The sequence below is a fragment of the Crinia signifera genome, chromosome 11, assembly GCF_055691185.1.
Source record: "Crinia signifera chromosome 11, ASM5569118v1, whole genome shotgun sequence".
NCBI lineage: Eukaryota > Metazoa > Chordata > Amphibia > Anura > Myobatrachidae > Crinia > Crinia signifera.
The window spans coordinates 15,273,815-15,294,387 of record NC_139227.1 but is presented as its reverse complement, the minus strand read 5'-3'; the positions used below and the strand labels follow the sequence as shown (position 1 = coordinate 15,294,387).

Here is a 20,573-nt window from a genome sequence, read left to right as displayed (position 1 = left end):
GCGGTAAGAAGCTGGCCGAACGGACCGCACGTGTATTTTTCATGGAATACGCCTCCTCCATCTCAGGGAACCTCCCCCATCATTCGATGGTCGCAGACCATCGAATGCAGGACCGAGTGGTCCACCAGCTCCCGCAACCTCAGACCACACGGACATTTTTCCGTGCAAAAGCAGGGATCTGGGCGGGCAGCTGACATCCGGCGATGTCATATGTCCGCCCCCTACACGTGCGTCACGGCCGCATTACCATACGTACGCCCAGCATTTGCATGGGAACGCCCATGAAACGCAGGGCGTATGCATATGGTAATGAGCCCAAATAGCCCTTCACGCCCCTCTCCACCCCCTGTTCGGAGTGTTCACATTTCATGTGGGATTTGGCCGTACGCCCCGCTCGCACATGCGCAGAGACGCCTCTGCACATGCGCATATGGTAATGAGCCCAAATAGCCCTTCACGCCCCTCTCCACCCCCTGTTCGGAGTGTTCACATTTCATGTGGGATTTGGCCGTACGCCCCGCTCGCACATGCGCAGAGACGCCTCTGCACATGCGCAGACACAAAACATCGGCGGACCGACCGCACGCGGACATTACCGCACCAACCAGAATAAGGGCCTATGTGAGGAAGAGTACAGGTCACACAAAAACATGCACTTTGAGACCTGTCAGTGACTGACAGCAGGTGTACAGGTACAAGGTATGGAGAGGAAGTGATCCCATCCTCTATATGTACTCTCCTGAGGGTGCAAGAGGAAGCACACCGTGATGGATCGGTGTGTTGGTACTGTATGAAAAGCACAATGGCATTGGGAACAAGATCTGTGGTTCCTGGGGGAGAGGTATGTCAGCAGAAGCGGTGGCAGAGAATGGCTGGTTATGTGAAGTGGCTCAGATGCGTGTCCTCACTGCCGCCACAGAACCTGTACATCCGAGTTCCCGTGTGTCCTGCCACCAGCAGGCAGTGACCAGGCCTCCTGTTCTCCGGACATGCTCTTTTATTTCCATGCTCTTTTATTTCACATACTGGTTTCAGATTGGAAATTCCTATTAAAACCATGACACACTGTTTAATACTCGTGAATATGTGATGTGTTAGTTTGATCTATACGATATAAGATATACTGATGCTGCTGCATTCTCGTGGTTATTGTGAGTAAAGGAGCAATCTCCATCCTTTCATATACTGATTCTTAGGGGGGAAATTTACTAATTTTAGTAAAAATTGGGATGTTGCTACGGGCAACCAATCCGACACGATCTATTATCTTCTAGAACAGTGGTCCTCAACCTCGGTCCTCAAGGACCCCCAATAGTGCACGTTTTCCAGGTCACCCGGCAGGTGCACAGGTGCGTTCATTATTCACAGACCCATTTTAAAAGATCACAGGTGGAGCTGATTATTTCACCTGTGATTCTGTGTGGAGACTTGGAAAATGGGCACTGTGAGGACCAGGGTTGAGAATCACTGTTCTAGAAGGTGCCAAATAAATGAGAAGTAGATTCTGATTGGTTGCCCAAATAGGACTTTAAAATTTTCCCCTAATATCCAAAGTCTGACTCATCTAAAGCCGCGGAGACACGGTGCGATTCTGGCTATCAATTTAGTCAAAAATCAAACATAAAGTTAGTGAGAATGGCGCAGTATTCCGCCACGTGCGATGCTGATGTGCGCCACCGTTTAGTCAGTATCACATAGGAAACAGACTGTACAGGAAAGTCCGTCCTCTATCCTGACTATGTTGTCTATACAATGTATGTGGTCTAGGGTCAAATAGCAAGATGGTCCCCGTTCTCACTGCCGCAAAAACCCGGGTTTTTGCCAGGGCAAGCAGTAATTTCTCATGTCCTGTCTCAGTGCGAAAGGGTCTTTGTTAAATTCCCAGGTGTTATGCCCTGGGAATTACACACAGGTTTTTTTACAGGGTTATTCCTGGGTAATACACGGGTGTGTGGCAGTGTGAACAGCACAGACCCGGGTTTTTCTCACAAAATGCAAAAAGCAAGTTCATTGCATTGCTCAAAGCTTTTTAAACAGCCAATCAAAGATATTTTTTAAACATCCAATCAAAGCTGCTCTTAGATGCCCCACACTTGATGGCAGGCATACCAGGGGAAGCAGTGTGAACGGGGCAGACACAGTAATTTCCCTGGTCTAAGGTGCAGTATGAACGGGGTCTGTAGAGCTGAGATGCTCTGTTCCTCGCCAAAAACACGGGAACAAAAACCTGGGATTTTGCAGCGGCGGCAATGAGAACGCAGCATTGATCTAAAGTACATCTAATGTGCGGGAATAGGTCACAGTAATTAGGGTGACAGTCAATAGGTCAAAATGCGTTAGGTTGATGCAAACAATAGGTCGACCTGAAAAAAGGTTGACATGAGTTTGTTTGTTTTTTGGTGTCGATGTCGACATGGGCACCATATAAGTGTACCGTGTCCCCTTGCATAGCTCACGGGTTGTTTATTTTTTATTAGGGAAGCCGATCCTGAGAATCCTGGGAGTGGGCATTTTTTTAAATCCTGCTGGGCATCCGCAATGCGAATGCAGGCATGTGGAAGCCTGCTCGGGGCAGGCAGCTGAGGTCACACAGGGTCAGCGCCTGCCCCAATTTTCCTGACTGACTTTTATTTGCGAACGGTTAAAAAAACCATGAACTTCTCAGCGACCATCGCATGATTGTTCGGCCGCATGCCGATGGCTGTTTGTGTACACAACCATTTGCATGCAGGTGCGGACAACGCTCGGCGAAGGCTCCCCAGAGTTTACCGGCCCACTAGGCAGCAAAGGAGGTCTAAATTAGGAATTATGTTTTTTAATGTTACTGCTATATTATAGAAAGTCTAATAAAATTGTGTTTATGGAAATTACCTTATGATCCCTCCATGAAGAAGGGTGGTCATTACTAGGGGGCGTTAGTGAGCCAGATAAGCTAACGGAAGGAATCTGCCCAGGACAGGGAGCAGTATGTGGTCTGACACTAAGGGGGGGGGGGGGGGGTATTCAATCTGGGCCACTATTTACGAGGTGGGAAATAGCGGCAGGTGCCTATTCAATGCTGTCTTTCCCGACAGCATTGAAGAGGCAGATTGACAGAAAAGCTGTCAGGCCCATTTTGTCGATTTCGTGCTTGAATTGTCGCGATCGCGGCCGAATATCAACAATCCACGGCCGTTTACTCAGAAACGCCCCCTTTTTGCCGATCGCAAAGTAGGACATTGAATCGCGCCTGGCGATCTGCGGTCGAACAAAAACTAAAACAGACCAGGGTCACGGTTGTCCGGCCGGATCGACAGTCGTGACCCGTGATTGAATTGCCCCTTAGAGCGGAGTCAGAGGAATTGCTGCTTGCGTTGCTTTTCTGCCGAGCCAACTGGATATTAAAAAATTTACATTTTTAAATATATTTTTCAAAAGTGTCCGGTTCCGTAGGGTTAATGTCCCTTTTTAAGTCTTTGATTTTAATATACAAATTTTGCCAAAGTAATTTCAGTAAGAAACTCCTTGTAAAAAGTGTATTTGGAATGATGTACTGCAAGGGATGGCGTTGCTGGGGGACGGCTGTCTCGCGGCTGGCGGTAAACTGCGTTGGTTTTGCTGGTTGATGGGTTCTACGTGATTTCGGGAAGCGCAGTGATTTACCACGGCATTATATACCGTCGGAATGCGTTACTGTGAGAATAATGCGTGGTTCGTGTATAAATCCAATAATATATATATAAGCTTATGGTATATTGGGTCAACCATGTCTACGTCAATGACCATTGGTCAACACCTATGAATGGTCAACACACCCAAGGTCGACATCGACAAAAGGTTGACACAAGCATTAAGTCGACAATGGGAAGGTTAAAAGTCAAATGGTCGACTCGCGTTTTTCCCAGGGTTATTTTCTCCTGAATGTAGACACACAAACACTGTCTAATGGTTCAATAGACTTATATTTGCGAAGGCAGGAGAAATTATACGATGGGCTGAGACTATTGAATGATTTCTACCGCACCAGCGGCACGCGAGGGGAAACAGCGGCGGGAATTCGGCGGGTCGGCGACACAGGCAGCTTAGGGCTTGCCGGGCTTATTCGAATCACCCCCATTACGGCAAGGCTGTACGTATACCCCACCTCGGTGACTGTATGAAGAAAATAGAAAACCCCTCCTCCAATTTATTACATTGGAAAGGATCCAATTTATATGTCCCAAAAAACTAGATTAAATGAAAACTTTATTTACATGATTGTAATCACGTGATGGCGAAATTCAGTAAAAACACAAAGCTAAAAATGATGTACAGATACATGAGACCACAAAAGGGGAGACGGGATCACCTTAGGGGGCATTCCCAAGCCAAGGAAACTGTACGTTACACGGTCTTTGGCCTAGTCGCACCCTGGCCGCCTCGGCCTGTCAATGAGGAAGAGGCATTTGCTAAATCTCAGGACCCATTGTGCACATGTAAAGAACAGGTCCTGCGTGCATGCAGTTTGCCAATCGATCCACACTGAATTAGCCCCTTAAGGTGTCCACACCCTAGAAAGATGTATAAACAAGAAGATGGGTGGAAAGATTTCCCTCGAACCACCCGTCAGTCCTGGACAAAAGATTTTGTGCAGAGTACAGTTTGACAAAGATTCATCTGAAGATATCAGACACATTTGAACCCCTTCGGTGGTATGCCTGCTGCCGTTGTGGGCTAGATTTCCATGCATGTCAGACATGTGGGTGTGCGCCATCGTCTCCACTCCATACACATTGCTCATCTTGTCCACCACATGCAGCCCCCAAATCTTCCTCCTGCTCCCCCCACCGATCGCCTGGGCATCCAAACACTTGAGCCTCCAATACTCACATGAGCGCCTGAATGCCCCAACTCCTAAATACCCTAGTGACCAAACACGCCCGAATGCACCCGAGCATCAGAACACCTGAACGTGCCATAGCGCCCCAACTCCCAAATACCCAAGCGCCCATGCACGTCCGAACACCTGAGTGTCCGAGCACTCAAACGTGCACCAACTCCTAAATACCCAAGCACCCCAACGCCCAAATACCCATGCAGCAGTATATATACTGTACAGTACAAACCCAGAATAAGCAATAATCTGACTCATTTCAACAAGATCTCTCCAGGTACAGTAAATATTCTTAATAAATGTCATTTTATATTAATGTAATTTCTTTAAATTGGATAAATAGCTCAATCTACAGATAATTCATTTAAAAATCGAATTTTTTTTCACTAGAACACCAAGTTTGTGTGGCAGAATTTGTATATTTCTGTATATGCCCAGTAATGAAAGAATCATACTTAACCATGTATTTTATATGCCTGTAATATCCGATCATATTGAATGTCTTTTAAAATTGGTTCTGGATATAATTTGGAGGAAATGTATTTAATTTTTTTGGTGGACGTAAATTAAATAAATCAATAAGTGTATTTGTAGTCAATCTGTTACATTGACCTAGTAAAAATAAGAGGTGGGGTATGTTTGTCTTTACGGGTTGAGTACAAAATACGGAAAGCGGGATCGTGACAGTCAGAATCCCTACAGATCACTGCAGGTGTTTTTACCCTACTCTTAATTGATCCCCTAACCATTCCCTCCCGAAGCCTAACTCTAACCTCCCGGCATCCCCACAGCCTAACCCTTACCTACCGCTTAACCCCAACCCCATTGGCTCCCTTCGGGATCCGCAAGGAATCTAACGATCGGGATCACGCTGTCAGTATATAGACTGATGGGATCCCGACTGAGTAAATCCTGATGCATCCTGTTTTTAAAGCCCTGGTAAGCCAACTGCACTTGTTAGTAATCTGACCTATCAGATGGCCTAAGCTGAAATGTATGTACACCTCATTATATAGCAATTCACTTGGTCTACCAACATTTCTTTTATACTGGTCACCGGAACTGGTCATTCTAAAGATACAACATTGATATGAGCCTGGTAAATGACTCCATTTTGATTGATTTCAATTATTTGTCATCTCATGATATGAGGTGTGTTGCACTGCACATTGGTCTTCTCCTACAGCTTAACACCATGCCATGTTTTGGGAAGGTACTTTGGAACATGGGTATTTTCGTACTGTGTTTTTTTCTATACTGCGCTAGTTGACCTTATTTAATGTTGGTGCCATTGATCCAGCTGTCTCTACTGCCAAGTGTTGTTCAGCGGCTTGGCAGGGACCTCCTGTTTGTCCTCTAAGGTTGCCACTAACCACCCATTGCCAGTGTGGCCTGCTGTTAACCTCGTGACTTTGGTCTGCTTGGTGCCTCTATTCACTTGCTTTCTGCTTTCGTGGTCCTGCTGGGAAGGTGTCACACAGCCTGCACGGTCTTCTCTCTTCAACACCTCTGCATCTTCAGCACTTCAAAACTTTTCTTCTTCTGCCGTCCAGTCCTTTCTAACACCGCTACCTATACAGCAGACTTTGAGAGACCCTTCAAATTCAGCAGGTATGAAGCTTTATTTTAAGATAATGGTGCGTTGGTAGATGCAGTTGAGGAGTTCCCTGTTTGGGAGGACCTTCTCTTGTGTTCCAAACCTGTCACAAGAGCAATGGCCCTAATGAGTGTTGTCTGCTTCTTGTTTTGGCTTTGCTTGCATGAGCTCTAATCTTGTATCCATACTCAATCTACACTACTTCCTATCACATAGCATGTACTATTCACTACCTATTCACTCAAGACAAGGTCTATCCCAGGTCGTTCTTCAACTGCCCAATTCTCCATTAATTCCAGGGCCCAGTGTGTCCTGAATTAACTGCATAAATAATTCACAATCTGCATGGACGTCCCATCTGTTAAAGAACTATCACCGTCCCATGCGTGAACCGAGCTGGCAGTCACAGACCTCCAGCAACATGAGGTCTCTTCTGTAGACTGTAAAGGCTCATTCACTATTGTCATAACCAAGCCTATGTGAAAGCGCTTTGTAGCACCAGGGAATACTAGGTTATACAGTACCTACTATACGATGGGAATAGAGCGTAGCCTAGAGGGAGAACTGAGCAGGTAAATGAAAGCCCAGAGAATGCTAGAAAACAATGGGCAAACAAAAGCCGAGAAGGGATATAGAAATGTCAAGACCTAAACACATTAAGAGTGTGAGCATGTCTATTAGCGTGAACATCGGGGAATGAACATGAGAGGCCAGGATAACATTGAGGAGGAGATGTATCAAACCTTCTATAGAGCAAAAGTGATGATGTTACCCATAGTAACCAATGGGATTATTTTACAGTATGAGCACAAGAAGACCTCACACGGTTATTGATGTACACACAATGCGGAATGCGGAGGAACCCTAATGGTTTCCTTCCACAAAGCATGAGCTTGCAATAGGGAGCCCAGAGGAGATCCATCGGAGAAGAGTAGATGGGGATAGAAAAGGAGATAGTGTAGACATACAGTATAACTGCGGAGGACACAAGGTTGCATGCGCTTCAGATATTAGTCCTGCCATGGGAACAGCAGTAGACCCCATATTATGTAGCCATAGCTGTCATGTGTACCTGGAGCAAACGAGTTAGGAGTTTGTGTGACGTACAGCTCTTGTTTGTGTTACAGAACAGAATGCACGAATCCCTCAAACTGTTTGACTCCATCTGTAACAACAAGTGGTTCACTGACACTTCCATCATCCTGTTCCTGAATAAGAAAGATATCTTCCAGGACAAAATCAGAAAGTCTGCACTCACTATCTGCTTTCCGGAATACACAGGTACACACGCAACCACAGGTACACGGTCAGTGGTACCAACATCAGATCAACCACCGTGACGGCTGGGTAACGCTGAGATTAGAGGGGTTTCCTCTTACGTATCCCTAACATGTCATTGTCTGCTGCACACATTGTAGGCAGGACTTTCTTTGGTCTTGTCCAATATTCAAAATTGATTTAGACATTAAAATGAAGAGGACAGTCGTGTGACGCGTGGTATGGAGGCGAAATGCGTCAAACTTTAAATGAAGGGATATAGCTGTAAATATTCTAAGGACAGACCGTTTGCACTACACCGTACATCCCATTCCTTCTATTCCATATATAAGCTTTCTCTGGCCCATGCACTATTTAAAAAAAAATATATATATATTTGTAAGAATATACAATACAGATGTGTCCTCCTAAATGTAGCCTTAATAGACCACGCAGCGCCAGATGTCTGGTGTGCATAAGCGGTAAGGTCCTGTGCAACTCTGTCACTATCAGGCGTCCTTTTCTGCTGAAAATACATCTTAGTCTCAAACAATGTGACTAAGTTTCACCAGGAAACTCTGCTGTGTAATTTTACTTGCAGCATTGACATATCTGTGTGCGACTGAGTCAGTAAATGCACAAATAACTTGGCATGGAAATAAGCTCCGCCCGTGGCATTGTAGCATCCAGTATGCAGAGACTCATTCGCTCTCAGATATACAAGTGTCCGCGCAGACCCTTGTTGCTGCTACTGAAGTAGAAATCTATGAGGGCCCATCTGTAAGTCATATTTGAATCAGAAGACTCTATGCTAAAGAATATTGGTTCTATACATAAGAGTTATGCCACCATTGTTTGTACGCTGCCTGTAGACCATTAAACGACACACAGCTAATACAAGAGAATTAAACACTGCACTCGCCTCAGTCAGGATCATTTACAAACAGTATAAAATGAGGATCTCTGCTGCTGCTTTGTGCCTTATGTGCTCGTTTGTCTGCTCCGAGCATTCCAAGATTCTCACCTTGAGTTTTGGATCTGTCTTCGTTATATGAATCGTTGCCCAAGTATACCAGTCCACCATGTGCAGGCATCAATGAGTGAATGGTCTCTTCAAAGTCTAACCGTCTAGGGCTACCCATTATGTTAATTCAACCCAAGAATTCTGCTATATGTTCCTTCTCTTTGTCTTAAATTAATATTGAGAAATACATGAAATCTCAACATTGTTACTGACCGCTTTAATGTATTAGGGCGTATTTTCATTGGTCAAAATGCACCTGGACTCACCTTTTCTTGCAGAAGTGTCTCTGAAAAGTGAGTTCTTTGAGGAAGAGTTCCAGGACCTCCGAGGTTAGGGAAAAATACATTCTCATTGTGTAGTGAGGCGGTGAGACCTCCGGCCAATGTGGAAAATCCCCTTTAAGTGTAGAATTCTGTACAACTTTACCTACTCTAATTAAAGTTCTCTCGCACAATAAATCTATTTGTTTTGTACCTTTCTGCATAAGTAGGGGAACTGTAGCTCCTACTGATGAAGGAACATTCCCAAACCGTCCAAAGTTTGACCTCCCTAGAAGTCACTTCAATCTTGACCCTCAAACCCATGAGCTACATGTACAACTGGGTGTAGTTGTGCGATAGCAGCTCATGATGTGCTAAAATAGAGCATTTAGGCTGTTGGTTTAATTGTTCATAAATGAGCCTTGACATGTTATTCACATGTGAATACTGCATGACAAACATTTTGGAATGAAGAGTTTAATATGAGATATGCAAAATGATCAGATGCATCACACGTTTACATAATGACAAAGATACACATACACACACACATAATATGACACACCCTTTATATAAGAAGGAAACCGCTAGTTAACCTCAAGGACCCAACACCGGTCATGTTTTCCAGGTCACCTGTGGATTCTAAAAATGTGACAGTTGGCGATACACAGTGCTAATGACCAGGAAAATGTGACCTGTTTGGGGTGCTGGGGACCGATATTGGGAACCGCTGCTCTACAGTATCGTTGTATCACCCGTCTAGCTGTTCATTCCTAATACGTTACCCCGGAAAGCTTGTAATGAAACATCTGTATGATCAAACCTGCTGTTCTCTCCGCTTCTCCTTTCTTGCAGGTGCCAACTCATTTACTGAGGGTGTAGCCCATATCCAACACCAGTATGAGAGTCGGAACAAGTCTCCTAACAAGGAGATATACACTCACGTCACCTGTGCCACAGATACCAACAATATCCAATTTGTGTTTGATGCCGTCACCGATGTCATCATTGCTTATAACTTGCGTGGCTGTGGCTTATACTGACCGTCTGGCTGTGTGACATGATCTCCCGGTGGCCATGAGGTTGCAGGGAAAATGGAGAATTTTTGTACCTCTACCAAAGCGAGAATGTTGGACACCTCCAGTAGCACGCTGGTTGGCTCTTGGTGCCATAATGAATGTAGAGGGATGTACAAATAGATCTACGATTTGCATATTCCTTTGTTGTCTGTCGTGTTTGCACACTTGCTGCAGAGAGATCGGGGCATGTCTGCAGTATTTGTGTTACACTCCTCCTGTACGAAGTTGTGTCCATGCTCCGTAGATGTGCCTCTTTTCACGTGTTCTAAATTCAAGGGTCTTGATTCATTTTATCTTGCAGTACTTAGTATTTAATGATTCTACAGATGTGTTGACGTATTTATGAATTGTGAATAAAATCAGGAGGGATAATTGCATACACATTATGAATTTGTTTCACCAGCAGTGCCAACACAATTTCTACACAACTATAACTTATTTGCAGAATGTTCCCTATTAAATAGTGTTCCCCTTATTAAATTGAGTGCCAAATTGATATATTTGTAATTATGGGGCTGTTGCACCAGTGAGCTGTGATCTGTGAATTTAGTGGTTCGTATCGATACCTAGTCTTGTACAAAAAAAATTCCCATATGTACAGGTAGCAAAGATTGGAAAGGAGTGAAAGTTCTCTTTCAGTCTTTCTTCCGAAACATAGCTGCCATTGAAAACCTAATTAATATATACAGTACAGTTTATTTTTTTTCTTTAACTTGTGTTACATATCATGGACTTGAAGTAGGTTTATGTTAATAAACTTTTAAACCCTACAACATCAAGAGTTTGCTTTGTGTTCAAAAACCGTGACCGTATTGTGTTAAGATTACCAATCAAGGATAAATGTTATATCTAAATGACTTTGAAATGTATATATTAAATGTTTCAATTCTAAATCTAACTTGGAAGCATGAGATGATTTTTAAATATTTTTTTTTGGGGGGGGGGGGGGGGGGGAGCGGGGGACGTCTGTGTCATTGATTTGTATATTTTGTTCCTACTCACCAACAGATCTAAATATAGCTTCCATTTTATCTTCTTTAAATTCTATCAATGTGTAAACCAATCTTACATTTTTTTTGTTGTTGCTGTAATTGTTTTATCTGAATGTTTTTGTTACTGATTGCGTTGTGGAAATCTAAAATATTTGAATCCAGTAGATGCAGTGATGTTAATCCTAAGTGTTTATAGATGAGTTATGTCTCAGCTGCTACCCATGTCACCCACAGAACTAAATTATTTGCAGATTATTATTATTATGTGCCCATAACTTGCATTCATTGATCAATGTGTGTTTTATATGATAATTTGGGTTCTCTAATGAATTTCTTCAGTTGGGTCACTTCCTTTAATGACCTAGCCTGAGATAGAAGAGATCTTGTCTTTCAAATAGAAAGGTGACAATAGATTGTGTTTTGCAATTGATTCTGCCTTCAGTCTTTGTCCAAGCAGTGGTGCCCCAGAAACACCAAAGCGGATAGATCCTAAATTGCCTAAAAATGAAAACCGATGGTGTCCATATACAGTTTGTCGCTTTGTGTAATGTAATAGAGAAATGATAGCTAAGCCTGATTGGTCAATACCATTTTCCCTTTTAAAAGCTTTAGGAATTCTACCCCAGAGTTGTGACTTTATGGTCGATGCTTGGTTCTAGATTATCCTTGCTTGGTTCTAAATGAGGAATGGCTGCCTAGCTCCTTGTGTTTGTATACTGGTTTATCTCTGTGGGTGGAGTCAGTTTTGTCATAATTTACTGATCAGATGACTCGGTCTTCCATGTTATCTTGTTTGCTGCTATTCTAGAACTGGAATTTTTGGTTTGCATCTCCCATTTTTTAAAGAAAATGTTGATTTGGGATTTAATTCTTGGAATATAACTAAGCCATAAAACATACCAATATTACATTACTTTCTATGGATAGATTATGTCTTGAGTCTTTCCAAACCACTTTTGGACGTTGTGTAGAACAAATGCAATTTAGTTTCCAGGAAGCTGTAGAATCTAATGAAGATGTTTCCTTTTTTTTTTTCTTTGTTTTACACTGGTAACAATTCCTCTTTCCTCAGCCTAACTCCTTTTCTCCTTTTCTTTCTGTCCTCCGCCTCCTCTCTCTCCTGCCCTTGCGCAGAACCGAATGCACGAGTCTCTAATGCTCTTCGATTCCATTTGTAACAACAAGTTCTTCATTGACACATCGATCATCCTCTTCCTTAACAAGAAGGACCTGTTTGCTGAGAAGATCAAGAAGTCTCCTTTGACCATCTGCTTTCCAGAGTACACAGGTAAGGGGTGTATTGTAGGGTTTACAAGGAGCAATGGTTGGAGGTTGATAACCAGTAACCCAAGTTAAAATTTAAATTAAATTAAAATTGTCCTTGTACAAATACCATTTCTCCAGATGTAAGGTTCTATGTCTGATGATTTTAATGTATTCTTGGTTCAGATCATATATCACTGACTAGACCTTATCCCATTGCTGGCCTGGTGTTGGCTAGACTGCGATCCCATTGCTGACCTGTCTACATTGGATCCAGCTGTGGGCCTGGAAGTGACTCAACACAGTTCTGTTGCTGACTTCACGGTGGCAAGACCATCGTTTTGTTAACCATTGATGGTGCCATCTGTGTTTAACATCGGTGGAATGGGACGATTGATAGTTTTCACTGATCAATGGACTTATCAGTGGTGGGGAATGGCAGGCAGGGGCTTATTCAAGGAATAGAGTGGCCTTATTGGGTCACCAGGGGTTGGGCTAAGCGTCTCCTGTGCCAAGAGCAGGAAAAAAACATTGATGCCCTGACTGCGATTGAACTATCAAATCTCTGCCATCGATGCATCTGTTTACTGTTCTTTAAAAAAGAGGTGGTTTTATGAAGCCAGGACTTAAACGGAGATCAGTGGGGAGGAATGGGTCGGTTCCCTGAACAGGTGCTTTAGCCTTGGGAAATAACAGCAATGTTCCAGTGATACACAAACTGGTCGCTATTGTTTTGTAAACAGCGAAGGGCTTGTCCAATTCTCCAGTGGCTATGAATATTATTCAGTAACTATGGGGGAAATGTAATAGGATGAGAGATTCAGAAAGTGAGAGATTTGGTACAAAATCTCCAGTTTTTTTTAAAGCGGCAATCATTTACACTGCAAAACCAGTTTGATTTTGCAGTGTAAATGATTGTCGCTTTAAAAAAAACTGAAGCTTTCTTACCAAATCTCTCACTTTCTGAATCTCTCATCCTATTACATTTCACCCTGTATTTGAAATTAGTCAAAAATGTATTTGTGGCAAATCTCTAAAATTTGCATGTTTGAAACTAATCCAAAAAATCACAAATTGGTGCAATTCCATTTTATAAAATACAATTAAAGAAGTTCACAATCCCTCTTTACCCCCAAAGGTCCCTGTTTAAACAATACCCATTAGTTATTTTTTGTTGTCTGCAACAAAAAATAACTATCATTGGATATAATATAATTGCTAATAATTTATAATATGTAAAACTACTGATTGACGGTAGGCTTGTTGGGTCGATATTAGTTAACGCTCTTTTGCTATTGGCTGAGAACATGTATTTGTATAAAATATATCTATTTATGTGTAAATTTTCTCCAAATTTCAAGGGCTGTAAATTTCTACATATATATTTCAGAAAGTTAAGAGAGGCCTTTTCATGTTGGAACCGTTTTTATTTTACCTTTTAATGTCTCTTTCAAAGTGTTCCCTAGTGGTGTTTATAGTTAAATTATTAATGAGAATTACACGTAAATTGGAGAAATAGGTCAAATAACCAATGTATGCATCTTAATTTGATATTCCCAATTTCTCCTCCTTATGAAAGGATCTTGTTCTTATGTTGCGGAATTACATTACTTGAACCGTTGGCGTTTAGAAGACATTAACCGACTGGCCCAGAATTCTAAAAATGCCACTTAGTCGTCCCCCCCCCCCCCCCCCCCCCCCCCCCCCGGTTTATTATAGAGGTGGCTGTTTGGGATTCATATGAAATTCTGACAGTGGGGAGGCTTGCGGTCAAAAACACTGCCATCCAGATACAGAGAATCCGATGACCTCTCACTCTACCCCCTAACAGTCTAACCCTAATCCCCCCCTCCCCCAACACCACCCCCTTCCCCTGCATCCGAACCCTAACCCCATACCCCACCACCTCAACTCAACTTCCCCCCGATATCCCAACTGCCGGTTATGAAACTGCATGCCAGCAGGTTCCCTCTAGTTTCATCATCTGGACCCATTTCTTTTGCACACTGTAGAGCAGTGATTTAGAGTAGTGTTTTCCCTCAAAGCACTCTGCTCAAGATTAATGAGAGTTTTTATCATTAAAGTAATGGTTGGTAGATACAAGTAATTGCAGACCAGTAATTATTATGTGTCTGCACTTATTCATCATATTTGTGAGCACTTACAAAGGTTTCTCCAGTCCACAGTGAAAGAGTGTCCTGAGAGTTATACAAAATAACATAAAATGCTGCCCAATTACCAGTAATAGCCATCACTTCTTAGCTGCCGTTGAGCAATGACTTGATGAATTGTCCTCAGTCATTGGAGAGTCCCTTCCTAAGCTATGAGATCTGTTCTAAACGAAGTATGTTTAATATCTCATTTATTAGGTAGGGTATCTCCTTACCAATGACTGGCAACAGTGAAACAGTCACATATTACCTCTTACCACAAACCGCACATGGGCACCACATATTATACTAAGTGTATTCTCACTTGGGGCAGATTTGGCAGGCTCCTGCAGGCACCTGCTCCTCACTTGTGTGAGGCCTTACTGCCCAACTGTGTTCATGCCTCAAGACGCATCTTATGCTGCAAGCAGTGCATATAGGAGGTGCATGGTGTGGCCAGTATGTCTGAGGGCAGATCCAGCTTGTGTCCAGAGCCAATTGTGTCACAGAACACTTGTGCACTACGTGACGCTCACTGGTTAAAAAAGCAGCTGAGAGGATAGAACATTCGGTACTTGTCTCCTAGCACGGCGCCCAATTACCATACGTACGGTACCGTAGGCAAATCGTATCGCATGCGGTGCGATTTTCCTATGTAATTTATTTACCGCTCTTTTTTGCCCCCGGCGATGCGATCGCATCGCACCAGAAAATCGCAAGCGATTTTCTAGGGTGAGATGCCATTTACTTTACTATACACTTATATGAGATGCAATGAGATTGAGGCACCCTCCCCCCCTACTATCCACGCCACCCTGAAGCGTGGCGAGCAGTGGCAGAACGCGTCCTCCCCACCTTTTCATACCCCCACTATCCACGTGGTGTAGCCCAGTGGTTCCCAACCTCGGTCCTCAAGTACCCGCAACAGTTCACGTTTTTCCAGGTCTCTTCACAGAAACGCAAGTGAAATAAATAACTCCACCTGTGGATCTTTTCATATATGTCAGTTAATAATGAGTGCACCTGAGCACTTGCCGGGTGACCTGGAAAACGTGAATTGATGGGGGTACTTGAGGACCAAGGTTGGAAACCACTGGTCTAGTCCAACTTCGTATGTGACCAATCAGATACTAGCTGTGATTTATCTAGTGTATTCTGTAAAACGGTTACTGGGGCCAGAACACTTCTTACTGGTTACACTGCATCTTCTCTAGGTATACATCATGACCACTCTCTGTTCTTCCTCCGTTGCAGGTCCCAACACCTATGATGACGCCTGCGCTTATATCCAAGCACAATTTGAGAGCAAGAACCGCTCACCAAACAAAGAAATATACTGCCACATGACCTGCGCCACAGATACGAATAACATCCAGGTGGTATTTGACGCCGTCACCGACATCATCATTGCCAACAACCTCAGAGGCTGCGGCTTGTACTGATTCCTCCTCTGTATAGCAATTTATCTGCTGGTGAAAATGAGAATAGATGCAAGTTGGTAAACTGAGAAGGCATATATATATATATATATATATATATTTATATATATATATATATAAAATTTGTTTTGTTCTTTTTAGTTTGTCTCGAAGAGCTGTTAGCAGAATAGATGTCTGATGACTCATCCCCCCTACAATAAACTGGAGAGGGTTCTTGACTTCTTTTAAGGTCCCTCTTCTGGACCTAAATGATTTATCCTTTCTCCCTCTGTTTTAGTTCTGGTAGAGGTCTGAGCTCTTCAGCCTCTGCATAGAACTGGCACGGATGGAAGGCGATGTCTGATACAGGGAAGTTCATCTATTCTAATCATTTTTTTAAGGATTTCTGTGTGGCTCTAATGGTCACGTTCAGCAGCTCCATTGAAAAGAAAACCAGGTAATAGTCTTTCTGTTCAGCTCTTAGATAACAAATAAAAAGAAAATAAAACAACAAAAAGTTTTTCCAAACCAGGTAGAAGTGTTTGTGAGACTTGCAGGACCGTGCGCTCAGCTTTTATTTTATTTTTATTATTTTTTTTTTGTGGGTGCTGTAACTGTATGAGGGTCTGTGAGGGAACAGGGGAGATGCCCCACTAGTCTGTTAAAAGCAAAAAGTAGCGGGCCCCCCGTTTGTCTTGAAAAGGTTTCAGTGCCAACCCAAACTGCGGAGTGGGGGGAACAGTCTGCAATTTTGTTGGAGGGGGGGCATACCCCGCTGTCCCTCCTCCCTCCGCACTGCTCTACGGACCCTCAAATTGACGTTCTGCTGGTAGCATGACCTTTGGCCTTTGTAAAAAAAAAAAAAAGAAAAAGGAAAAAAAAAGAAAATGAAAAAACACAGCCTTCCTTAAAGTTGATGTGTAATGTTATCACTGAGTTAGTGGCTGCCTAGGATGCTGTAAATCTGGTTTAGCTGAGTCTGTACTTTTAGAAGAAATTATACTTTTTTTTTTCTTTCTTCCCATGTGCTTGTAGCTTAATGACACCCTTATCTTAATAATACCATTTTTTCTTCTTACACCAGTTGTAAAGAGGCATCTTTTTAATTGTACGCAACCCCTTCACTGCCAGAGAGGTCTTGATCGGCCTCCGGCAATGAATGGGATCATGGAAATCTATGTTATGTTGGGGGCATTGGGTTTATTTCTGTTGGACTTGACGCCCTACATATAAAAATAAAAGAAAAATAAAACCCGTAACATCAAAGAACTTTTTGGGGTAATAGAACTGTACAGATTTGATCTCTGTTTCCTTGCTCTGGACTGTGTATCACGCACTCTCTGGGTTTGTATAGAAAAAGCACAGATCTCACTAAACCCTCCAGCTTCTGAAATGTTCCTCCTATAGGGGCTTCTGCTCTCAATTCCATGTATTACAAATAGTCTTCTTTACTTTCAATCTCCTTTATGTTCCCAAGTGAATGCTTTGTGCTGCTTCTTTCGCCCCTCTCTCCCTTTCGGCCCCCCTTCCTCGCCACCCCTTTTAGTGAATGGTGTATTCCTCTCATGTGGGATGTTTGTGCTGCGAAAAAAAAAAAAAAAAAAAAACAGAAAAAAAAGTGGAAAAAAAAACACAAAAAAAAACAAATTTAATCGAATGTAGTGTTTACATTAAATCCACAGTTTTCATGATTAAACCCTTGTCATTTCTACTTTGATTAGAAGTCAGACTTCTTCACCATTTCACTTGAGAACTGAAGAAGAGCGGTCACAAACGTTAAAGGAATAAAAAAAAAATTCTCAAAAAAAAAAAACTTAAATGATTCAATAAGTGAGCGAGAACTGAAGCTGGAGTTTGTTCTTTGTATTGCGGAGCGCTCAGTTTGGTGCTGCCAGCCACTCTCGTTACTAATGGAAACTCGTATGTAGCTTAATAAAGAGAATGTTTGTCTGTACAAATTTGTCTCCACAATTCTGCTCTTTTACCAACCTTTCCCCATTTAGGATGAAATCAAGCAATGGGCGTTACCTTATCCCAAGGGAATGATGCTATTGGCTCCCGATTTTATTAATCTACCAATCACTCTGGGTACTAGGCTTATCCATGGCTGGCAGATCATACTGGGTACAGTCATATGGGCACAAGCTGGCTCTGTGTGTGTGTGTGTATATGAAGATGTTTTTGCCCACCGATATTATTCTCCCTTATTTAATGTATTGCTTACTGACAAACTCAACCTTGACAAATGCACATAATCACCAAACCGTTTTGCATCCGTATTGTTTGAGTTGCTCAAAAAAAAAAAATTTGAATTATTCTAAAAAAACACGTTTTTTGGAATAATTCGGATACGGGATGCACGGATAGGGGATACTCTACCTGTAATAGAATTAACATACTTGGTTGGTATTTATTTGCAGATCGCCTAGTGAATATCTCCCTCAGCAGTGAACACCAGCGATTCTGACTAGACAGCCATCTATGTAGCCAAAATATTCTTGCCGGCAACTCTTTTTTACTAAGCAATATTATAAGGCAATTTGTCTTGGCGATCTTTAATAACCTTGTAAGGAATTTTGACTATGTAGTCAAGGATTGCTCTGTGTGTACACCCCTTTAGAGGCTGTGTTTGCAAAATTACAGGAGCTGATTAGCTGCAGTTTTATCTCTGTCCACTCTCTTAGTACTCTCCAAAGCTTGGGTGTACACACGGTGAGATTTTGGCAAGAGATTTTGACTAGTCAAAATCTCCGAGAACGTTAGGAAAAATATCCCTATTTTTCTCCTGCTTAGTCAATATTGTCTAGCATAGATTGACTGTGCAGGCAGGGCAATTTTGACTAGGTCATAGACCAGTGGTTCCCTAACTGTGCGCCTAGGCTCTCTGGGGTGCCTCGGAACACTTGCAGGGGTGCCTCAGGTCGCTGGTCTAGAACCAATTCTAAATATTTTTGGTCAATGAAATACGCAAAATCAGTGGGCTTCCAGTTATAAAATATGTAGGCAAGCAGAAGTGAAGCATGTTCTTCACCACATAACTGGACCGAAGGATAAAATTTAATCCCAATTTATTTAATTTAATTTTCTGAAATTCTCAGTAACAAACTCTTGGCCTAGGGGTGCCGTGGATAATATGCTGATACTGTAGGGTGCCGTGATTCAAAAAGTTTGGGAACCGCTGTCGTAGACTGTCATTACTTAAGGTCCCCATACACGTGATTAGCAACGTGCAATGCGACGCGATTCGCGCTCCCGCAGGCATCCCAGAGTACAAAAAGTATGTGCTGCACATACTTTTTGTACTGCCCGCGGATCGCATCACACGCAAAATGCATGTGTTGCAATACGATCTGCCCAATAACACGTCACATTGCACGCCGTTATTGTAACGTGTATGGGCACCTTTAGACAAATTCGCTTAGTCAAAATCTCCAGTGCATCTAGCGAAATTCTCTCTCAAAATTGCTTAGTCAAAATTGTCCATTAGCCAAAATCTCCCAGTGTGTACATCTGCCTCACATACAACCTCCATCTAATAAACTATTGTCTACTTAAAAGGGTTGAGATTGCTTAAAGGATAAAGAAAAAGGGAACGTTGGATGGACCAAGTGGTTCTTATCTACTGACAAATTCTATGTTACTTGTGATCACCATCTTACAGGAGCCTGATGAAGATATCCCTGGTTACAGTTGTCAGACTTTATTTTGTCATTGTGCTGTGGTGCTAAAATTTCCAGTATATAAAATATGAAAAGTAATATTCTTATGAGAAAAGCCCAAATGTTTATATGGGTAAGGTAGGCTATCCCAGCTGTCATGATAATGGCGATGGTCAAAAATCAGATGAATTTTGGTAAGTATTGTAACCCTAGCCATTCCCTCCCACAGCGTAACCCTACCTCTCTCCTCAGACAGTCATTAATCATCGTCTCCCACAGACCCTCCCACAGACCCTCCTACAGCCTAACACTTGCCATCCTACAGCCAAACCCTACCTATCTTCTCCCACAATATATCCATAACTATCCCCTCTGACACACTAGCCATCCCATCCCACAGCCTAACCATCCCACCCCACAGCCTAACCATCTCCTCTCACAGCCTAACCTTAACCATCCCATCGCCTAACCCTAGCTACCCCCCCCCCCACACACACCCTAACCATCTCATCCCACAACCTAACCCTAACTACTAACTATCCCCTCCCACAGCCTAAACCTAACTACACCCTCCCACAGCCTAACCCTAACTAGACTTTCCCACAGCCTAACCCTAACTATCCCTTCCCACAGCCTAACCCTAACCAATCCCTCACAGCTTAACCCTAAACATCCCCTCCCACAGCCTAACCATCCCTTCCCGCAGCCTAACCATCTCCTCTCACAGCCTAACTCTTACCATCCCCACCCATAGCCTAATTCTAAGCATTCCCTCCCACATCCTAACCCTACTTATCTCCTCTTACAGTATATCCATAACTATCCCCTCTGACAACCTAACCCTAACCATCCCCTCCCACAGCCTAACCATCCCCTCCCACAGCCTAACCATCTCCTCCCACAGCCTAACCCTAACCATCCCCTCCCACAGCCTAACCTTAACCTTTTACTCTCACAGCCTAAACAGCCCCTCCCACAGCCTAACCCTAACCATCTCCCACAGCCTAACTCTAACCTTCCCC

At 43.0% G+C, this 20,573-nt stretch overlaps 1 protein-coding gene across 3 annotated transcripts in view; it reads left to right on the top strand.

The window, feature by feature from the left end:
- The window catches only part of GNAO1 (G protein subunit alpha o1), a 176,163-nt gene extending 158,313 nt beyond the window's left edge, over positions 1 to 17,850 (top strand). Inside the window, exons 7-8 of one of the 3 annotated variants that reach the window (XM_083164157.1) lie at positions 7,577 to 7,730; positions 15,729 to 17,850. In XM_083164157.1, coding sequence (XP_083020283.1) covers positions 7,577 to 7,730; positions 15,729 to 15,916 — 342 coding nt within the window. In that variant the 3' untranslated portion in view covers positions 15,917 to 17,850. Of the gene's footprint in view, positions 1 to 7,576; positions 7,731 to 9,845; positions 10,970 to 12,195; positions 12,350 to 15,728 lie in introns of those variants that run through there. The other 2 variants (XM_083164155.1, XM_083164156.1) reach the window with 2 other exon arrangements.
- Positions 17,851 to 20,573: the final 2,723 nt, after the last annotated feature.